The sequence below is a fragment of the Gobio gobio genome (assembly GCF_949357685.1).
Source record: "Gobio gobio genome assembly, chromosome: 20".
In the NCBI taxonomy this organism is placed as follows: Eukaryota; Metazoa; Chordata; class Actinopteri; order Cypriniformes; family Gobionidae; genus Gobio; species Gobio gobio.
Genome location: NC_137113.1, coordinates 35,237,051 through 35,257,901, shown reverse-complemented (window position 1 = coordinate 35,257,901; position 20,851 = coordinate 35,237,051). Strand labels below are relative to the sequence as shown.

At 41.1% G+C, this 20,851-nt stretch overlaps 1 protein-coding gene across 1 annotated transcript in view; it reads right to left on the bottom strand.

Moving 5' to 3' along the window:
* htra1b (HtrA serine peptidase 1b) overlaps window positions 1-20,851 on the bottom strand; it is a 51,432-nt gene that overhangs the window by 29,131 nt on the left and 1,450 nt on the right. The window contains exons 2-3 of the mRNA XM_079846113.1: window positions 5,114-5,216; window positions 3,555-3,759 (exon numbers count right to left, since the gene is read on the bottom strand). Of these exons, the coding sequence (XP_079702239.1) occupies window positions 3,555-3,759; window positions 5,114-5,216 (308 nt within the window). The remainder of the gene's footprint in view (window positions 1-3,554; window positions 3,760-5,113; window positions 5,217-20,851) is intronic.

Genomic DNA, 20,851 nt, shown 5'->3' with positions numbered 1-20,851 from the left:
CTATACTTTCAATGCTGCTTCTGTGATGCTGCTACTATTGAATCAGCCTGAATGAATATTGTACATTTTTTATATAAACGCATACAAATGAACATATTGTTGGGTGCTGAAATGCAGATGTGAGATACTGGTCTGAAGTCCAACAAGCCTTATCTTAAAACAAGGTCAACAAGTCCCTCGGGACGTGAAATGATGATGATTTAGGCTGCAATGTTCTCTCTGGTTTGAGGAACTGGCTAATTTGGTGGGAATAAAAAAAAATAATAAAAAAATTCAGATTAGATCGAGAAACACAGAAAGAAAGAACAGGTGCAAGTGCAGAAACTAGGGCAGATTTGGTTTCCCAGAGAAGGGAGCCATTGAGAGCCTCTTGACATTGCAAATAATCTGCAATGAGTTTGGAAATGACTTCCGTCCAAAAATAACCAGAATAACAAAGTGGTCGCCGTAACAACCCTGCAGCATATTTGAAAACAGCTTGAATGTGTTTCATGTCTGTTCTGTCAAATCATTTTAAATATGAAGACAAATTCGGATTTGGAATTCTCAATGGCGACAGAGACATTAACCAATCGACCAAAGTCTGGCATGAAACTCAAGCTGAAAAGAATATGAGACAGTTACCCAATATAAATAATTCACAGTACGGCAGTGACTAAGCAGAACCGGAGCCAGAGAGGAAGGGGGAGTTTTGCATGAGAGTCCGGGGAGGAATTACAGAGACGTGGCACTGCTGCTGGCCAGCACAAGAGCCAGTAACTGTTACCAAACCATATACAAACAGTAACACCACTCACATTGTAAAGCAAGTCAAGTGTCACTTGCGGTCAAAAGCTTTCTAGGTCACTGCTGCATAGGCATTTTCAATGTGTTGCAGTCCTTGGTATATTTTAAATTCAATCTGAATTGTAACTAAATGCCCTTTTTCTTTACCACTGCATCTGAAGAGGTGATGTGCCCATGACAATTTAAAACTATTTCATGACACTTTACTTGAAGCCTGAATATAATGCATTATGAAAATGATAGTTTTGGTCCTGCATACTGATTGGTCAGTACAGCGCTCCAGTTGTACCAAAATACATAACATACATATTAACAGCTATGATATGAAACCAGCTACTGTGCATCTCACCATGTAGCCACTTTATTTTGATGCTCCCCCAAATGACTTTAAGTAACTTTGCCTTGTCACCTTATATTACATGTCACCTTATACACTGAACAAAATTATACATTTCCTTATTAACTCTATGTAAAGGAGATGTGTTGCACTGCGTGAGGCAAATGGTGGTCACACCAGATACTGACTGGTTTTCGGAATAACCATAAAACTGTAATACAAATTATTAAATTATAATTTATAAGAATTTTATACAGCATACAAAAACGTACACCTGTTAACCATGAAAGCATTGTAAACATCTTTATGTGGCTTGTTTTGTCGTTTACTTACAAGCTTTTAGTAACATTTTAACATTTTCTTTTGATGACAAATGTGCAAAATGTTTCACTTTAGTATGTTACCTTCCCCCAACATAATGTGTTTATTGTGTTGTCAGTGTAATGTAATGTTATATAAGCAACTCTAATCAAATCCTTGTGTCTGGGGTCTAATTACTGTAAGTAAAAAATGGTCTCTTCATGTGTTTCCTGACCTTGCCTGGGTGTGGAGCCAGGCTTGTTTAGTGGATCAATTCAACACAGCTTATCTGGATCTGTCTCTCTTCATGATACAGAAGTGCCTTCCTTTAAAACAGGGTAATTATCCTCTGAGCCAAAAAAAAGCATATTTCTGCCCATTCTGGGCAACATCATAAAAAAGGCATGAGATAACACTGATGTTGGGGCAGTCTCTGGGGTCAGGCAGGATGTTTTGTATTTTGTTTTTTGAATTCATTGCTGAAGACATTTCATCATGGAAACAATCTCAGAGGCTAAATAAACACGACTAGACATGTTATCCATATCTCGAAAGCACCGATCCAAAAGTAGTCTTCTGAGTCAGCATTCTACCTAAAAAATGGAACCTTTTAAGTGACTGTTTTGGAGTGCTCATAGGCAGCAACTGTATATGTCACACAAATCAAGCATTCTGCGTTAGTTAAGGCAGGCCAGGTAGTCAAGCTCCGCTATCAGCTGATTGGAAAAATTCCAACTCCGCCCATATCAGCTGATCCGATTCCTATGCACTCAATTGGCAGCTCGCAAACAGAGCGCCTTACTTAAGTGTAGCTTCAGTTCAGTCTGCCTGCTTGGCTGCTTCTACTGCATGCTGCTTTGCAACCCACCTCCACCCCAGCTCCTCCTTAAACTGTGTTTAACTTAATCAGTGTCCTTCTTTTTTCATCGAGGCTTGCTCTGTTCTCAATGGGGGATTTACGCTGCCCTCCCAGTTTAAAAAAATGGGAGGTTGTCCCCAGAAGCTGCTGCTGTTCCCTGTCTTGGCTTTTCATGGAGCTCATGAAAAGGATGGGGAATTTAGATCAGAGCCATATCGCCAAATGTAAATTTGGCAAAATATGCCAATAAAAAAGTTGACTAAGTTTGTCTATGGTGATATTTACTTAAGTGGACCTGACTGAAATATGAGTTGTTGGAAAGATTATATTTATGAGTTTAAACACACATGGATGTCAACACTAGTAGTAGTAATTACAAGTGGGAAAACTCTGGCTGTTCAGAGATTGTCAGTGAGAAAATATGGTGAACGCAATCGATTCAGCATCTGTCTTGATGGTAAATTAATTTAGTTTTTTTTCCATTTGCAATAAAACTAGCTAAGTCACATGTACAAAATATGGTAGTATTGCACATCTACGATATATGATTATATAACAATTCAATGTACAGCACCTACATAAATTGAGTAAAATATAAAAAATACCTGATGCTTCGTTTTAACCCCATAAAGTAGAGTTTAAAAATTCAGATTTTTTTGTGGAAAAGGTACTTCGCCATCATTTTCAAACCAAAGTAACTTGAACGCACCTGACATTGTAATTATGACTAACCAAAAATATGAACTTCCAAGGAGGACTTGAATGCACCAATAGTCTTCACACACAAAGCACATGGTAGAATAGCAAATGATTTCAATGGAGTTCGGTTTTAGCTTGTTAGCTTGTTGCTAAGCTAATTATAGCTCACAATTATAGCGATACTCTTTAAGCTTATAGCACACACAAATATTGGGTAAAACTGACAATTTTTTGAAATAGATTGAGCTATATTTTCGGTATTAAATTAATTTAAATTGACATTTTTAAATTGATATTTTTCTTGCGTCATGCACCATCTCAGTGGATTTTTCCACTGAGCTTGTTACCATGCATTATGGAATTGGTTTCTCCATCTAAAGCTGCCCTACAATTTTCGCAAACGAATGTATCTTGCATTAAGAATCCTCCTTAGAAGTGGAAGCAGTGCCTTAAATCCTATCTATGTAGAAAGCTCATTAGGTTTTGGAACACATTAAGAGTCTTAATATATATGCGGTATCCAAACGTCCTGAGTGTGACATAGTATATGAGCGAGTATGAACAGGTACTCACTGGAACGTCTATCTTGATGAGGGCGATGTCTGCTTTCTCATCCACGTCTTTGATTTTGGCGTCATAGGTGGCACCAGTCTTTAGCTCAACCTTCACCCGATGTTTGTTGGCTACCACGTGAGCATTGGTTACGATCAGACCATCTTCAGACACCATGAAACCAGAGCCGCTGGCCACCGCCACTTCCCGCTTGGAGTACGCCATTCTAAAAAAGAAAATTTAAGAGGTTTTTGAACATTATTTTGGTGAGAAACCCTCATAGTATATCTACTTTCCACTAAGTAACAGCAAAGAATGATGGTCACTCAAAATCTTTGATTTGACAATATTTTCAACTAGACTTGAGACCAAAAATGAACTTCCTCTGAATAATGATTTGTGGAAAACATGATTGTTCTGCTTCAGATTTTTCACTGCAGTGCACGATTTCAACAGCCTAAAATTGAGTCTTATGCAATGATGAAGATGATCATGATGTTTAAGAGAGAGATACAATCTATTAATGTCCACAATGAAGTGGAAAAAACATCCAATCAGATACTTATTATAATAATATATAGAACAAAACTTTGTGGGACATTTTATACTTTTTTTCATGAAGGGCTTGACACTTTAACTTGCACAACATGATTTAGCCATGAGGAAAATATTCCTGATCAATCAATCTTAGGTCAACCTACTCCAAAAATAAGAGAGAAATAACTGGTTGATAAGAATGTTGTTTCGGGACCAATATGGATGTAATCACGCTTACTTTGAAGAAGTCATCTGATATTGATGATATAGAGGGCTATCAAAAGACAAAAATAAAGAGGGATAAAGATCTATGTTTTCCTCAGTGTCGTAAGGCAGAGAAAGATTAAGAAAATCCACAAAATTGAAATTGCTCATGATAAAGGAAAATAAAGGTTCCAAGAACCCTTTTTTGTTTTCACCAAAAAAACTTTCAAAGAAACAGTTACAAAAATAACAATTTGTCTTTGGGTGAAAACATTTTACTAATCTAAAGAATCTTTTTTTTCTCTATAAAGTTTCCATGGATATTAAATGATCTTCATGGAGCCATAGATGCCAATAAAGAACCTTTATTTTTGAGTGTTGTGTTTAAGGGTGTGCTCGAACTTGGCAGGTTTGGTTTGAGTAAAACTAATTCTGGTACGATTGCTCTGGGGTGGTTAATTTAAATAAGTGTGAACGCTGCCATCCAAACCCTCATGGGCACCAAAGAAGTGGCTTCCAAATGAACTCTGGTGTGGTTTGACTGAAATATAAATGCAACACAGACCAAAGTCATCAAAACAAACCAAAAACAGAATATTTATCACAAAATGTGACCCTAAAAAGGATAGAATGCTCAAGCATAGCTGTTTTTTCTCGTCATTTTGCCCATTACATTTCAGTACAGGACTAAATGTATAATGTTCTTTTTTGGTCTGGACACAAAAGACCAAGAGAATCGAAATACAAGCGTGACCACATCCAAAGATAGTCCTGATAAAGATGTCTTCTTGGAGACATGAAATCCTTGATTAATGGAGTGTGTGATTCAAGAGACATACTTGCGGAACAGCTCAATGTGAACCACAGCTGGAGCGATCTTCTCCACCACATCAGCGATGAAGTTATATTTGTGCCGGAGACTATCTGGATTGTCCTCGTGGCCTGGAGAACAGATGGCAAAGAAAGAGTCAGATTATACCAAGATGGTACAGCAAATAAACTGTGTTAAATTCAACCCAATTATTTTGGGTAACAGAACAGAATTGAAGATAATTCGATTCATTATTTATTCAAGGACTGGATTACGGATTGGGCCAGTGGTGTCAGGAAGTTGTACACCAAGGTTCTCAGTGCATGGAGCTCCACGGCCTGCCTTGGGGCATGGGGCAAGGCCTAGTGCGAGTTAGGGAAAGCAGGACCCCCTCATTCTAATTGCAATCACGTTCCCGGGGAGGGAAGGGGGTATGGGGTCCCCATATATCTGTTCACCGCAGCTTGAGTGTGGGACCCGGTGCGGGACAGCGCTGTAGAGCTATAATGTTGGCCAACCAAAAACTTTTCTATTTTTTGATAATTTGACATTTTTCTTCTTCAAGAAGCTCCTTCACTCATATACATCACAATTGGGAAGAAAAGACTGTCCGTTGCACTCAACGTTCCTTTTCAATGTGACAGTGAACAGTAAAAAGCAGATTTTGGTAATTCAAGTAGATAGGTATAAAAAAAATGTCATCCCATAATACCAGAAACACCATCATAGTATTTTTACAGTGCATTTCTGGCAACCACAGTGGCCAGCTTTTCACCGTAAATTTAATAGGATATGTTTTACCGTGTACAGTACTCACAAAATAATTAAATAACTGGATGTGAAATATTGATTTGAATTGAAATTGTTTCATTATATACTGTACGAGGAAAGAAAATTAGTGCGCTGTGAAAACATGAAACTAGCCCAGCTATGCAGTAATGTCTTGCCAGGAGACAGTTACTGAGAATTTTAGTGCCATTATACAAAAAAATTTGACCACAGAATGGAATGATTTCTCAGACAGAAACTGAAGAGAGTTATTCAACTAGATATATTCCATAAAACACCACTAAATGAATACGATAAATGTGAGCTTTATGGGAAACAGAGGTCGACTTGTCTAGGCAATGATGCATCCTCAAATTTACAGGAAGTCAGTAAGTGCTTATAAAACTTTGGGTCCGAGTCAAAACCTTTTATAACTTTGCACATGTAACACTATCTTTTACCTTGTATAACCCTCCTTTCACAACATCTGTAGGCAAGCACATCTGCACTGCCCCCTTGTCCATGTTAGGTAGCGTGCTATTTGTTTCTTCCCCAAGGGTCTGTGTATATCCACTGTTTGAAATCCCCGGTGATAAATAGCACCTTGACCCAAAACTCCAAAACTTTTATGACCTTTTTTTATTTCTGGGAGATGCTTGACTATTTGGGTTATAAAAGAGAGTAATTACCATAATGCAACACATATGGGTTCAACACTCATTGCACGCTTGCCAAACCAAACACCGCCTACAACATTAGTGTGGAATTAACAAATCATATATATCTGCAGTCTTGTCATGCTATTCTAAATTATATCAGATGCTAACCTCATGGGAAATGTCTTTTTTAATGAAACTTGACAACCTCTGGGAGAGGGTGAAAACCCTATAAGTTGAAAATTGGTTGTAAATAGGAATTACATTTTACTATTGTAGAAACACGCTGCTAAAAAAATTTTTTGTTGGCTTATATAACTGATTGCCATTCCCTCTAGCACATCCCATCATGACTCTGGAATCTTGATAATGGAATTGTTTTTCCTCCCTCATAACAGGGCTCCACATCTGTAGAGGGTTTAGCACGTTTAAAGCGAGAGAACGTTTCGTTTGTTATGTCATAGCTGGCACAAAATGTAACACATTTATGCAACCCACATACGAGTCATGTTTTATGTGAAAAGTACAAATAATGATTCTATATGCTTCAGGGACATGGGGAAAGGTCAGGAAATGGCCACATGGACATCTGCTCTTTGCGAGTGAAACTTTAACAAACTGAAAAGAAAATGTTGCAGCTTTCATAACATTTCATAAAAAGCCTGTGTTGGGCACTATGAGTTCAAACTCTTTTTGACTAATTTCACACATTCAAAAACCTACTGTATTTTATGTTGTTATGTGATGTCTTAACTTGTAAAAAAAAGATTTTAGCATACTTTTAAAAAGAGTACTCGTTACGGAACAAAAAAAAAATATTTAAAAGAATATGTTTTTGGAAACTTTAGTATGACACATCAAAATAAATACTTATTTAAACTTTTAAACAGTTTATTTGACATTATTACAGTGCACTTTTTAAGTGTATTAAGAATCATAGTCATAAAAATGAAGAATTTTTTATGATAAATACATTTACATCTAAGCTGTGAGTTTGATAATATGGTTTATTTCTGTTATTTCTGTTTTGGCTTGTAATTTATTTATTATACATGCAACTTCACACTAACAAATGAAACATCTGTAGGGTGTTTGTCCTTGCTATGTGTCATTTGATGCAAAATTATGTGTCATTTTGAAATTATATAAAAATATAGTAGCATGATGTTTTCATAACAGCGTAACCAATAGTGTACTGAGAGAGGAGTATCTTCAGGCATCTCCACAGTCATTTCCATGTTAGAAATTCAGCGGCTCTGCGTCCGGAAAATATGCCATTTTATGTTTTCCCTGAGAGGGGTAATCAAGGACAAATCAAATTGGGAGATCAGCAATTATCTCTGATGGTCAAGGAGGCTTCAAATGTTAACTTTAAATCGTTTGCTACATATTTGCTTTCCACTCACTGTTCTCATTTATAAATATTTGTAGAAATATTAAATGATATGATCTATATTAGAGCAGTAATTCCACCATGCTTCAATTTGACACACCCCTTCCAACATCGCAAGTTGTGTATCATCCGAATTCAGAGTTTCACTTTTTTACTACGACTTGTTTTGTTCATTCATTCTTGGAGCTCGTAATTATGACACTTCTGACTCCACATGAAGGGCACAATACATAACTCTTGAGAAAAAGAAATGCAATTAATTGTATTGAATGTGCACTTGTCACGTATTTATGGAAGTTTGTTTCCGCCACAGAATAAAAAATAAAAAAGGTAATTGCGACTTTTTATCTCACAATTCAGACTTTTTTCGGCACAATTCTAAATTTCTCAGAATTGCGTGATATAAAGTCGCAATTGCATAATATAGTCACAATAGCGTGATATCAAGTCATAATTACGAGATATAAACTCATAATTGTGTGATATAAAGTCACAATTGCAAGATATAGTCAGAATCGCGTGATTTAAAGTCACAATTGCGAGTTATAAAGTGAGAATTGTGTGATATAAAGTCAGAATTGCGAGTTATAAAGTCAGAATCGCGTGATATAAAGTCAAAATAGTGTGTTATAAAGTCAGAATTGTGAGATATAAAGTCGCAGTTGCGAGTTATAAAGTCAGAATCGCGTGGTTTAAAGTCGCAATTGTGAGTTATAAAGTCAGAATTGCGAGTAATAAAGTCAGAATCGCGTGATACAAAGTCGCAATTGCGAGTTATAAAGTCAAAATCAGGTGATTTAAAGTCAGAATTGTGTGATATAAAGTCAGAATCGTGTGATACAAAGTCAGAATTGCATGATATAAAGTCGCAATTGCGAGTTATAAAGTCAGAATCGCAAGTTATAAAGTCAGAATCACGTGATATAAAGTCAGAATTGCGTGATATAAAGTCACAATTGCGAGTTATAAAGTCAGAATAGCGAGTTATAAAGTGAGAATTACGTGATTTAAAGTCAGAATTGCGAGTTATAAAGTCAGAATTGTGTGATATAAAGTCGCAATTGCGAGTTATAAAGTCAGAAACACGTAGTTTAAAGTCGCAATTGCGAGTTATAAAGTCAAAATTGTGTGTTATAAAGTCGCAGTTGCGAGTTATAAAGTCAGAATCGCGTGATTTAAATTCGCAATTGCAAGTTATAAAGTCAGAATTGCGAGTTATAAAGTCAGAATCGCGTGATATAAAGTCGTAATTGCGAGTTATAAAGTCAGAATTGTGTGATATAAAGTCGCAATTGCGAGTTATAAAGTCAGAATCACGAGATTTAAAGTCAGAATCGTGTGATATAAAGTCGCAATTGCGAGTTATAAAGTCAGAATTGTGTGATTTAAATTCGCAATTGCAAGTTATAAAGTCGCAATTGCGAGTTATAAAGTCAGAATTGTGTGATATAAAGTCGCAATTGCGATTTTATAAAATAAGAATCACTTGATTTAAAGTAGCAATTGCGAGTTATAAAGTCAGAATTGTGTGATAAAAAGTCGCAGTTGCGAGTTATAAAGTCAGAATCGCGTGATTTAAAGTCGCAATTGCGAGTTATAAAGTCAGAATTGCAAGTTATAAAGTCAGAATCACGTGATTTAAAGTCAGAATTGCATGATATAGTCATAATTGCGCGATAAAAAAGTTGCAATTATCTTTTTTAATGTTTAGTTTTGTGGCAGAAACAAGCTTCCATACTTATTTCAAAATTTAAAGGTATATTTTTAAAACTGTACTTGCAGATAATAATACTATTTAAAGAAAACGCTTAAACAACTAAGTAATGATAGTAAACTTAATTACTTTCAAGTTAATGAGTTTTATTACATGCAATCATAGTTTGCAAATACTGTTCCATGAAAATGAATGAATAGTGCCAGAAACAGAATCCTGCCAGTGGCAAAACTCTCTATGACCTCACTTAAAAATAGCTTGCTCCAAAATGAATGTTTAATGATTAAACATTAAACGCTTTGTTTTGTTAATGTTGGATGATAGTGATATGCAAAGTGATAGAGTACAATTTGAGGAAGCATGATATATCGGCCACCATATCGGTTTCAGACGATATAGGTACATTTTTAATGTTATCGTTATTGACCCGATAAGAAAAGTTGGCCGATATATTAACGCAGATAAATAATGGATCATTTCCTTCAGCTGAGACACTTCAGATGCGCATGGTTTTGAATGGCTTGAAACATGATTAGAATCACTTCAAAAAAAGGAAAACACAGTGAGTGCAATAGTTAAGTCTGTCATATAGGCAACATAAAATTATGAGAACATGGCTTTTAATGGGGAGACATTTTTGTAATCAGGCTCTCAAAAATTATATAAAAATGTGGATTTAGATTTATCGGCCAATATATCAGTTATCAGCTTTTAAATATAAAGAATGATCATTCATCAGCCAAAATTTGCATAACAGTGCATGCCTAGTATAATTTATTAATCATAACCCTGGTCACAATTCAAATTACAAAGGGCATAATGCATATACACCTGACATAAATAAGACTATTGGAGTAGAACAAGAACATACTATTTAGTCTCTCTACTTTAAAATGTCATTGTGGCGGGGTGGGCGTGGTCCCGCGAGGTCTGTAGCGGGAGAGAGAGGGCGGAGCCGAGCGGTCGGTAAGTAGGTCAAGTGCAAATGACGAACACCTGTCTCTGATTGCAGTAATTGGCGTGGAGAGACCGCATATAAGCGGCTGCTGGGAGAGAGTGGGGAGAGAGAGACCGACTGGGACTTGCCACGTGAGCTGCCAAACAAGACCTGAGTGACTGTGCTGTACAAGAGAGATCAACTAAAAGAGAGAAGAGTGAACCATTGATGATTGAGGCGCCCTCGTGCGTGATTTATGTTTGTTTATGAGAAAGACTGTTTAATAAAGTTGCAAGTCCCAGTCACGCCGACCCCGCCTTCTTCCTTCCTGACCAAGAGTATTCCGAACCGCTTCACACTGGTGCCGAAACCCGGGAAGGAAGAAGAGAGCCGCCGCCATGCAGACCCCGCCAAAGACGCCGCTTGCGGACCTGGTGTCATCGCTCGCTGGTCTTCACCAACAGACCCACGAAGATCTGCTGGCCGTGAGGGCCGAGCAGGACAAACGTTTTGAGGCCCTCATTCTTGCCCAGCATGAAGACCGCGAGCTGTTCCGGAGCTGGATGGTCCGGGAGATTCCGGCCACCCCCCCGTCTACAACCGACTCGGCCGCCACCATCCACCTCTCGAAGATGGGCCCCGAGGATGATCCGGAGGCGTTCATCGACCTCTTCGAGAGGTCCGCCGAGTCCCGGGGGTGGCCCCGGACGGACTGGCCAATGCGGCTCCTGCCGCTGTTGTCAGGAGAAGCGCAGGTAGCCGCACACCAACTGCCAGTCCAGAATCTCCTGGACTACGAAGACCTGAAGCGCGCCATCCTGCAGCGGGTCGGCCGGAGCCCAGAGCAACAGCGGCAGCGCTTCCGAAGCCTGACCCTCGGCGAGTCCGGCCGACCCTTCACCTTCGCGCACCAGCTCCGGGACTCGTGCCGCAAGTGGCTGATGGCCGGCGGAGGCGACGTCGAGGGAATCATCGACCGTGTGGTGCTGGAGCAGTTCGTCGCGCGGCTTCCCCAGAAGACCGCGCAGTGGGTCCAGTGCCACCGCCCGACGTCGCTGTCCCAGGCCATCCAGTTGGCGGAGGACCACATGGTGGCGTGCCATGGGGTCGGCGAGCCCCTTCCTTCGGCTTCTCTCTCTCTCTCTCTCTCTCTTCTCCTTCCCCCCCTCTTCTCTCCAAGCCTGTCCCTCTTCCCAGGTCGCGCAGCGGGTTTCCGCCCAGGCCAGCACCGAGGTGGAGGACAGGGCTGCCCGCGGAGGTTCCGGCAGTACCACGACCATCAGCTAGAGGAGGGGGAGCCACCAGCGACCCGTTCCCCACCACGTCCGCGTCGGCGCTCTCTCCGCGCCAATTTGGGGAACCGCTACCAGCCACTAGAGTGGCGGGGAAGTCTGGGCCGGCTTGTTGGCGTTGTGGGGATCCCGGACATTTTATCGATCGGTGTCCGGTGATGGAGGTGGGGACATTGATCCGGGTCCCCGACGCGCCGCAAGCTGCCCCCGATCAAGCTGGCCTGTACCAGATACCCGTGAGTATCAAGGGGGGTACTTATCAAGCTCTGGTGGATTCAGGGTGTAACCAGACCTCCATCCATCAAAGCTTGATTCAACCTAAGGCGTTGGTTAACGGCCGCGTGGTTAAGGTACGGTGTGTGCACGGGGAAGTGGTGGACTATCCGTTGTTGCCCGTGGATATTCAATTTCGGGGTAAAACGCATAGTGTTGAGGTTGCAGTTAACCCGCACCTCCGGCATCCACTAATTTTGGGTACTAATTGGCCAGGATTTAATAAACTATTGGGGCACTTGTGTGTGGATGCCTCTTGGGGAAAGTGTAAAAAAAGGAAAGAGACGGTTGCTCAGGTGGGAGAGGTGGATTCGGGACCTCTGGGTGCTCTTCCAGGGGAACAGAGCGGTCTCGAGCTACCCAGCCTCACAGACCGCGATGATTTTCCCCTAGAGCAGTCCCAGGATGAGACGCTTAAACATGCGTTTACTCAGGTCCGTTCCATCGACGGCCATCTCCTCCATCCGGACCAGCCGCTCTCTTATCCTTATTTTTCTGTGTTAAAAGATAGGTTGTATCGAGTGACCCAAGACGCTCAGACAAAACAAGATACAACCCAGTTGTTAGTGCCTAAAAGCCGTCGGGAAATGCTTTTCCAGGCGGCTCACGCGAATCCTATGGCCGGGCATTTAGGAACAGCGGCGACACTTAACCGTCTAATGGCCCGATTTTTCTGGCCGGGCATCCACGAGAATGTACGCAGGTGGTGTGCGTCTTGTCGTGAATGTCAGTTGGTGAATCCACCGGCCACCCCAAAAGCACCATTGTGCCCGCTCCCGTTGATGCAGGTCCCCTTCGAACGAATTGGCATGGACCTCATCGGGCCATTGGAACGGTCAGCACGTGGGCATCGCTTTGCATTGGTTCTGGTGGACTATGCAACACGATACCCGGAGGCAGTTCCGCTCCGCACTATTTCGGCGAAAAGTGTCGCGAGCGCACTGTTTTCCTTAATCTCCCGGGTGGGAATCCCGAAAGAGATTCTCACCGATCAGGGCACGGCGTTCATGTCACGAACGATTCGCGAACTGTATGAATTATTGGGCATTAAATCGGTTCGCACCAGCGTCTATCACCCACAAACAGATGGTCTGGTGGAACGATTTAATCGCACATTGAAATCCATGATTCGTAAGTTCGTTCACGAGGACGCCAAAAATTGGGATAGGTGGCTAGAGCCTCTGTTGTTCGCTGTTCGCGAGGTCCCGCAAGCCTCCACGGGGTTTTCCCCCTTCGAGCTTCTCTATGGACGCCAGCCTCGGGGGGTGCTGGATGTCCTTAGGGAGGCTTGGGAGGACGGACCTTCGGCGAGTAAAAATGAAATTCAGTATGTCCTGGACCTGAGAACAAAACTCCACACTTTGGGGCGGCTGTCAATGGAGAATTTGTTGCAGGCTCAGGACAGACAACGACAGCTCTACAACAGAGGCACTAGACTGCGTCAATTTTCACCGGGAGATAAAGTCCTTGTATTACTCCCTACGTCGAGTTCTAAATTACTCGCGAAGTGGCAAGGGCCCTTTGAGGTCACACGGCGAGTTGGCGAGCTCAACTATGAGGTCGTGCGGTCAGATAGGGACGGGGCACGTCAAATCTATCACCTCAACCTCCTCAAAAAATGGTCTGAGGCGGAGTCAGTGATGCTTGCGACGGTAGTGAGCGGAGAGGAGGATCTCGGGCCGGAGGCGGTCCAAAAGCCTCAATCTATCGCTCTGGCCTCGGGAGGAGACCACCTCTCACCCTCGCAGCTCACTGACGTAAGTCGTTTACAAGCAGAATTTGCTGACGTCTTCTCGCCCCTACCCGGCCGGACCGACCTCATTCAGCACCACGTTGAGACGGAGCCGGGCGTGGTTGTTCGCAGCCGGCCTTATCGCTTACCTGAACACAAGAAAAAAGTCGTTCAGGCAGAATTAGAAGCTATGCTAGACATGGGGGTAATAGAAGAGTCCAACAGTGACTGGGCGAGCCCGATTGTTTTAGTCCCTAAACCTGACGGCTCGGTCCGGTTCTGCGTGGACTACCGTAAGGTAAACGCGGTGTCAAAATTCGATGCTTATCCAATGCCAAGGGTTGACGAATTGCTTGATCGGCTAGGAACTGCTCGTTTTTATTCGACACTGGACTTAACAAAGGGATATTGGCAGATCCCCTTGTCTCCTCTATCCAAAGAAAAAACAGCTTTCACCACGCCGTTTGGATTACACCAATTTATCACCCTTCCTTTCGGCTTGTTCGGGGCTCCTGCGACCTTCCAGCGTCTGATGGACAGAATTCTCCGGCCGCATGCTGCATATGCCGCTGCCTATCTAGATGATATCATCATCTATAGTGCGGACTGGCAGCGTCATATGCAGCACTTGCGAGCTGTCCTGAAGACGCTGAGAAGGGCGGGGCTCACGGCCAACCCAAAGAAGTGTGCGATTGGGCGGGTGGAGGTAAGATATCTGGGCTTCCACTTGGGTCATGGGCAGGTGCGTCCCCAAATTGATAAGACCGCAGCCGTTGCGACCTGTCCGAGACCCAAGACCAAAAAGGAGGTTAGACAGTTCCTGGGGCTGGCGGGGTATTACAGGAGGTTTGTGCCTAATTATTCGGAGCTCGCCAGCCCGCTGACTGATCTAACTAAAAAGGAGGTGCCAGATACAGTTCAGTGGACGGAGCGGTGCCAGCAGGCTTTTACCCAGATAAAGGCTGCTCTGTGTGGTGGACCGCTCCTACAAGCTCCTAACTTTTCTCTCCCTTTTTCCCTACAGACTGACGCCTCGGACAGGGGGTTGGGCGCAGTCCTGTCCCAGGAGGTGGAGGGTGAAGAGCGGCCGGTGCTGTACATCAGTCGCAAGCTCTCTAAGAGAGAGACGATGTACAGCACCATAGAGAAGGAGTGTTTGGCCATCAGGTGGGCCGTTCTCACCCTTCGCTATTACCTCCTCGGGCGGGAGTTCACCCTCTGTTCGGATCACGCCCCCTTGCAGTGGCTCCACCGCATGAAAGATACCAACGCGCGGATCACCCGTTGGTATCTGGCGTTACAACCCTTTAAGTTCAAGGTGGTCCACAGGCCGGGTGCTCAGATGGCTGTGGCTGACTTCCTCTCCAGGAGGGGGGGGGGGGGAGGCTGCAGGCCGGATGGCTCCCCGGCCTGAGACGGGCGGTGGGGGTATGTGGCGGGGTGGGCGTGGTCCCGCGAGGTCTGTAGCGGGAGAGAGAGGGCGGAGCCGAGCGGTCGGTAAGTAGGTCAAGTGCAAATGACGAACACCTGTCTCTGATTGCAGTAATTGGCGTGGAGAGACCGCATATAAGCGGCTGCTGGGAGAGAGTGGGGAGAGAGAGACCGACTGGGACTTGCCACGTGAGCTGCCAAACAAGACCTGAGTGACTGTGCTGTACAAGAGAGATCAACTAAAAGAGAGAAGAGTGAACCATTGATGATTGAGGCGCCCTCGTGCGTGATTTATGTTTGTTTATGAGAAAGACTGTTTAATAAAGTTGCAAGTCCCAGTCACGCCGACCCCGCCTTCTTCCTTCCTGACCAAGAGTATTCCGAACCGCTTCACAGTCATGTTTAATACAGTGTTAAAGCCTGTTCACACGAGGACAAAAACTATAATGACAACAATAAAGATATATCTAAAATTCGTTCTAAATATAAAAGAGCAGAGTTCACTTTCAGAACTATTTTTTTCCCAGATCATGAATAAGACAGCCAATCAGAATCCATCCTGCTCTAAAAGCTTGAGTATTTAAAGCGGTGGACGACAAACCTGAAGTGCATGCTTAGAATAAAGAGAACAATATTGTGCGTTGTTGTGGGTTAGTTATTGTTATAGTTATATTTATAGTTATCGGTCACTTTCTAAGTGAAAAGTGTACGTATATTCTACACCATTTTTTTTTTTCTTCAGTGTTGGCAAAATCATCGTTCAAACAGTTTGTATATACATAAATTATGCAATAGGCTGATATGACATCATAATCCTCACAAATGTATCCTGTGTTATCTTGTTGTGAAACCAAGATCTAGTATCCTGGCACAAAAGTTTATTCTACATTTAGAAACAAATCCTAGTCGACTACTTAGTTTCATTAATTTAAACGTTACTATGTTTTGTTTGTCATATCATGATTGGTAGGCTATATGATGGCCACCAGACTTATGTTTGAATATGTTTTGAATTTCAGCTAGTAGGCTATGGATCATGTGGAAATTTAGAATTCAGATATTCTAGGTAAATATTTGGGCCAGTTATTTTTATGAACGAGGAATCTGTCGTACATGCACTATGCAAACAGATGTCATTAGCCTAATGTGAAGTACATTGTGTCATCGCTGCCTGTGCCAGCTATAGTAAGAAGGCTTGCAAATAGACTTAGAGACAGTTGTGATGTAATGTCGTTTGTGTGCTATTAGTAGGTCACATCCTATCGGATTAAACAGAGATGATTTCTTACCAACAAGAGCAGCCACATGTTTTTCATCTTTCAAGAGCACAGTGTTAAAGATTATAATAAGTTAAATATTTCTTGAAACTTACATGTTATGAGGGGTGCACAGGATGCCATGCATATGGGCCAACCAGGATGTGCTGGTTAATTGTTAATAGTTTTTTTAATTTTTTTTTAATCTTATTTACAAAAAAATTATGTAGTAGAATAAAATGCAAATCTGTAAATTACAAAAAGTGATAAGTGAAAGTGAACTCACTCACTCGTCACTTCAAAATACAGTGCGAGTGACGTTAACAACACTATGAGGCAAAGAATGAATATAATGAATGGAACGAGGCACTCGCCCAAAAGCAAAAATATATTTAAAAAAGTGGAAACATGTTCATTTTATATGTTCTCTGAGCTACACTATATTGTCAAAAGTTTTGGGACGTCTGCCTTTACATTCACATGAACTTCAATGATATTCCATTCTTAATCCGTAGGGTTTAATATGGAGTTGGCCCACCCTTTGCAGCTATAACAGCTTCAACTCTTCTGGGAAGGCTTTCCACAAGGTTTAGGAGTGTGTTTGAATTTTTGACCATTTTTCTAGAAGCGCGTTTGTGAGGTCAGACACTGATGTTGGACGAGAAGGCCTGGCTCGCAGTCTCCGCTCTAATTCATCCCAAAGGTGTTCTATCGGGTTGAGGTCAGGACTCTGTGCAGGGCAGGCCAGTCAAGTTCATTCCAAACTCGCTCATCCATGTCTTTATGGACCTGGCTTTGTGCACTTGTGCACAGTCATGTTGGAACAGGAAGGGGCCATTCCCAAACTGTTTCCACAAAGCTGGGAGCATGAAACTGTCCAAAATGTCTTGGTATGCTGAAGCATAAAGAGTTCCTTTCCCTGGAACTAAGGGGCCAAGCCAACCACTGAAAAACAACCCCACACCATAATGCCCCCTGCACCGAACTTTACATTTGGAACAATGCAGTCAGGCAAGTACCGTTCTCCTGGCAAACGCCAAACCCAGACTGGTCCATAGGATTGCCAGACAGAGAAGCGTGATTCGTCACTCCAGAGGCCAGTGCTTTACACCACTGCATCGCATTGCACGCTTTGCATTGCACTTGGGGATGTAAGGCTTGGATGCAGCTGCTCGACCATGGAAACCATGAAGCTCTCTACGCACTGTTCTTGAGCTGATCTGAAGGCCACTCGAGGTCTGAAGCTATTGACTCTGAAGAAAGTTCACATATCACTGTACGACGCTTAAATTCACTGAGCTCCTGAGAGCGACCCATTCTTTCACAAATGTTTGTAGAAGCAGTCTGCATGCCTAGGTGCTTGATTTTATACACCGGTGGCCATGGAAATGAATGGAACACCTGACTTCAATGATTTAGATGGGTTTCCCAATACTTTTGGCAATATAGTGCATGTAAAGAATGAGGTTTGTCTAGATAGTGTACTGCTTCAAATTGCAGCTCTGCATCTTTAAGTTATTTTAGTGCTTAGGAGCTAATAGCCTTAATGTCTTCTTGAAAATAGGAAGGTTTAGCAAGATATGGAATTTTAGCAAGACATTGAATTATATTATTTAGTGAGACTCTTTTGCATGGTATATGCATTAATTTAATATAAAGAAGTATATTGTTGTATAAGAGTCTAATTTCTCAAAAATATACTGTAAATCATTTTATTTAATTGTATATATATATATATATATATATATATATATATATATATATATATATATATATATATATATATATATATATATATATATATATATATATATATATATAAACAAATTTATCTGAAAGGATACTCCTTTTAAAACTGTTTATTGCATCCCTGATCCTACATTTATTTTTTAATTGGTTTAGAAAGTTCTTGTACCAGAATAATAAGAAACTTGGACTTGATTTTTATGTTTAAGTCAAAGTCATCTAGCTCCCTATGATATTCTGGTCATTAGATATGGTTCGGGTCCCTAATTCAGTGTAAGTCTATGGGGTATTTTTTCCCCACTTTTATCATCCACTATAATAAAACCATCCAATCTATTAGAAAGGTACATCTCTCCCCAACAGTGATTTTGAGGTATCATTCATGTCTGTATGATAGACATGTGGGAAGAGTTTAAAATTAACCAATTGTTCAGATCACTAACCCTTAACATGAGCAATAGTAATAGAGATGCCTGACTTAGCTTGTCTTAGACTTAGGGCATTACATTTACTGTAAAGTGATTAAAATAATATCTATTAATCGTGTAATATCTGGCAACCATAAGTTCAAATAAGTTCTTGGCTCATTTGGTCCCAGAGGTTAAATCATTCCTAAAGCATCTCTGCTCTTTTCCACATCAATTACATTTGGCCCGATCCCAGAACTGCACTGTCGACATAAGATTCTCCAACTTTCCTTGCAGTTCTTATTCCCTGCATGCCACCATCTGAGATTGGCTTGTGGTATGCATTTCCTCCTCTGATGCAAACTCAGCACTTGGGGCAAACCAAGGAGAGTGTGTGTTGGCTTTATGCGGCATAACACCCTTCAGCTTATGTTTGAGACACACACTCTTTTTGCCGTAAATTCTGCAGTAAAAACTTCAAGACACCACTGATCCTCTTGCTCATTAAATCACCCATTAACTCAGCAATTAAAGCCAAAATGTACTATTTTCTTCAGTTAGGGGAATTTTAGAGCATGATATCACACATATGTCCTTCATGTATCATTTGGGCGTACAACAATGTAAGTGTTTGGGCAAGACCCCTAGTCCTCTCATCATAGGGGCGTTGACACCATGTAAGGGTGTTTCTTTCTTTAACTATGGGCACTTTAATGTGCCAGAAGTTGGTTATATAAGTTGTTACATAAAGTTTTTTTAATTTACCATACCATTGTCATTGTTTTAATAGGCCACTTTTCAAATGCCATTTGGGTATAGATTTTATATATATATATATATATATATATATATATATATATATATATATATATATATATATATATATATATATATATATATATATATATATATATATATATATATATATATATATATATATATATATATATATATATAAATACAAACCGGAAGACAGAGCTTCATAAGGTCTAAATAAGCAAGTACGTTTTTTTTAGAAAGGAAATTTAAAAAAGAAGTAGTTGGGAGAATCAGTGAATTCATGAGTTCACACTTATATACAATTAAATAGAGTAAAGATTATGTGTATTTGGTGTGCTGTCCGGGGGAGGGCTCCGGGCTTGGAATTTTGGCCCGAACCCAGAGTATCCCCCCTGTGCCCGTGATAGAACTAGACTATTGTATCATGGATTGTGTTGATGTCTAATAAGAGTTTATTAAAATCAAAGTGAGGAGATGGGGTGGAGGAGGGATGCTAAAATAAAAACGGTCAACGAAAGAAGGTGAATCTGCTGTATATATACGCCTCTTATCGTTGATTAAATTGTTTGTGTTTAATTAGGTTTAACTGAACGTGCTCCTCCCGAAATGTGTTAATAAAACATCACTAATGCCATTGCGCGAATAACATGTTATCAGTAAAAAAAATAACTGTAGGCTAGTCTGATTATGAGTATTTTAAAACATGATACAATATTATTACAAGTACTTCATTTTTGGAATCTGATTACATATTCCAGATTACATGTAATCAGTTACAACCCAGCACTGTATATGTGTGTAAGGAAAAACTGCTCAGACTGTCAAATTTGACCTAGATCTGGACCCTCAGAGAATAGGTTTTCTTAGATAATGTCCAGCCTCAAGAACGCCAGATGTAGATTACATCATGTGATGGGAGATGTCTTGCTGTAATAGCTCTGACTGAGTAGAAACAGAGTTTTGGCTGTAGATCTTAGATGAACTTTTGAGCAGAACTCGGGTGCCCAAAGGCATATAAAGCTATTTTTGGACAGTCAAACGCTGACAAAGGTGAGGTGATAACTTAATGAGCCAAATGGAAGACGCAGAAAGCCGGGTTACGTGGATTTGTGCAGACAGCGCCAGGCTTGATTTGGAAATCATTATGTCCAAGAAGGCCTGGTAACACCTAATTAATCACATTGGAAGAGGCTTGAACAGTGTGTTCAGAAGAACAAAACAAGTTTAGTACATTACAGATCCATTGCAAAACCTAGAGCTGTCTTAACTTTCTCAAAGTCAGAACAGATTTTATCCATCAGAGTTTTCTGTAGGCACCCTTAGAAAAACTCATCAAAACGGTCTTAGATGGTCGCATAATGTTGCTGAATACCTTTTTTGT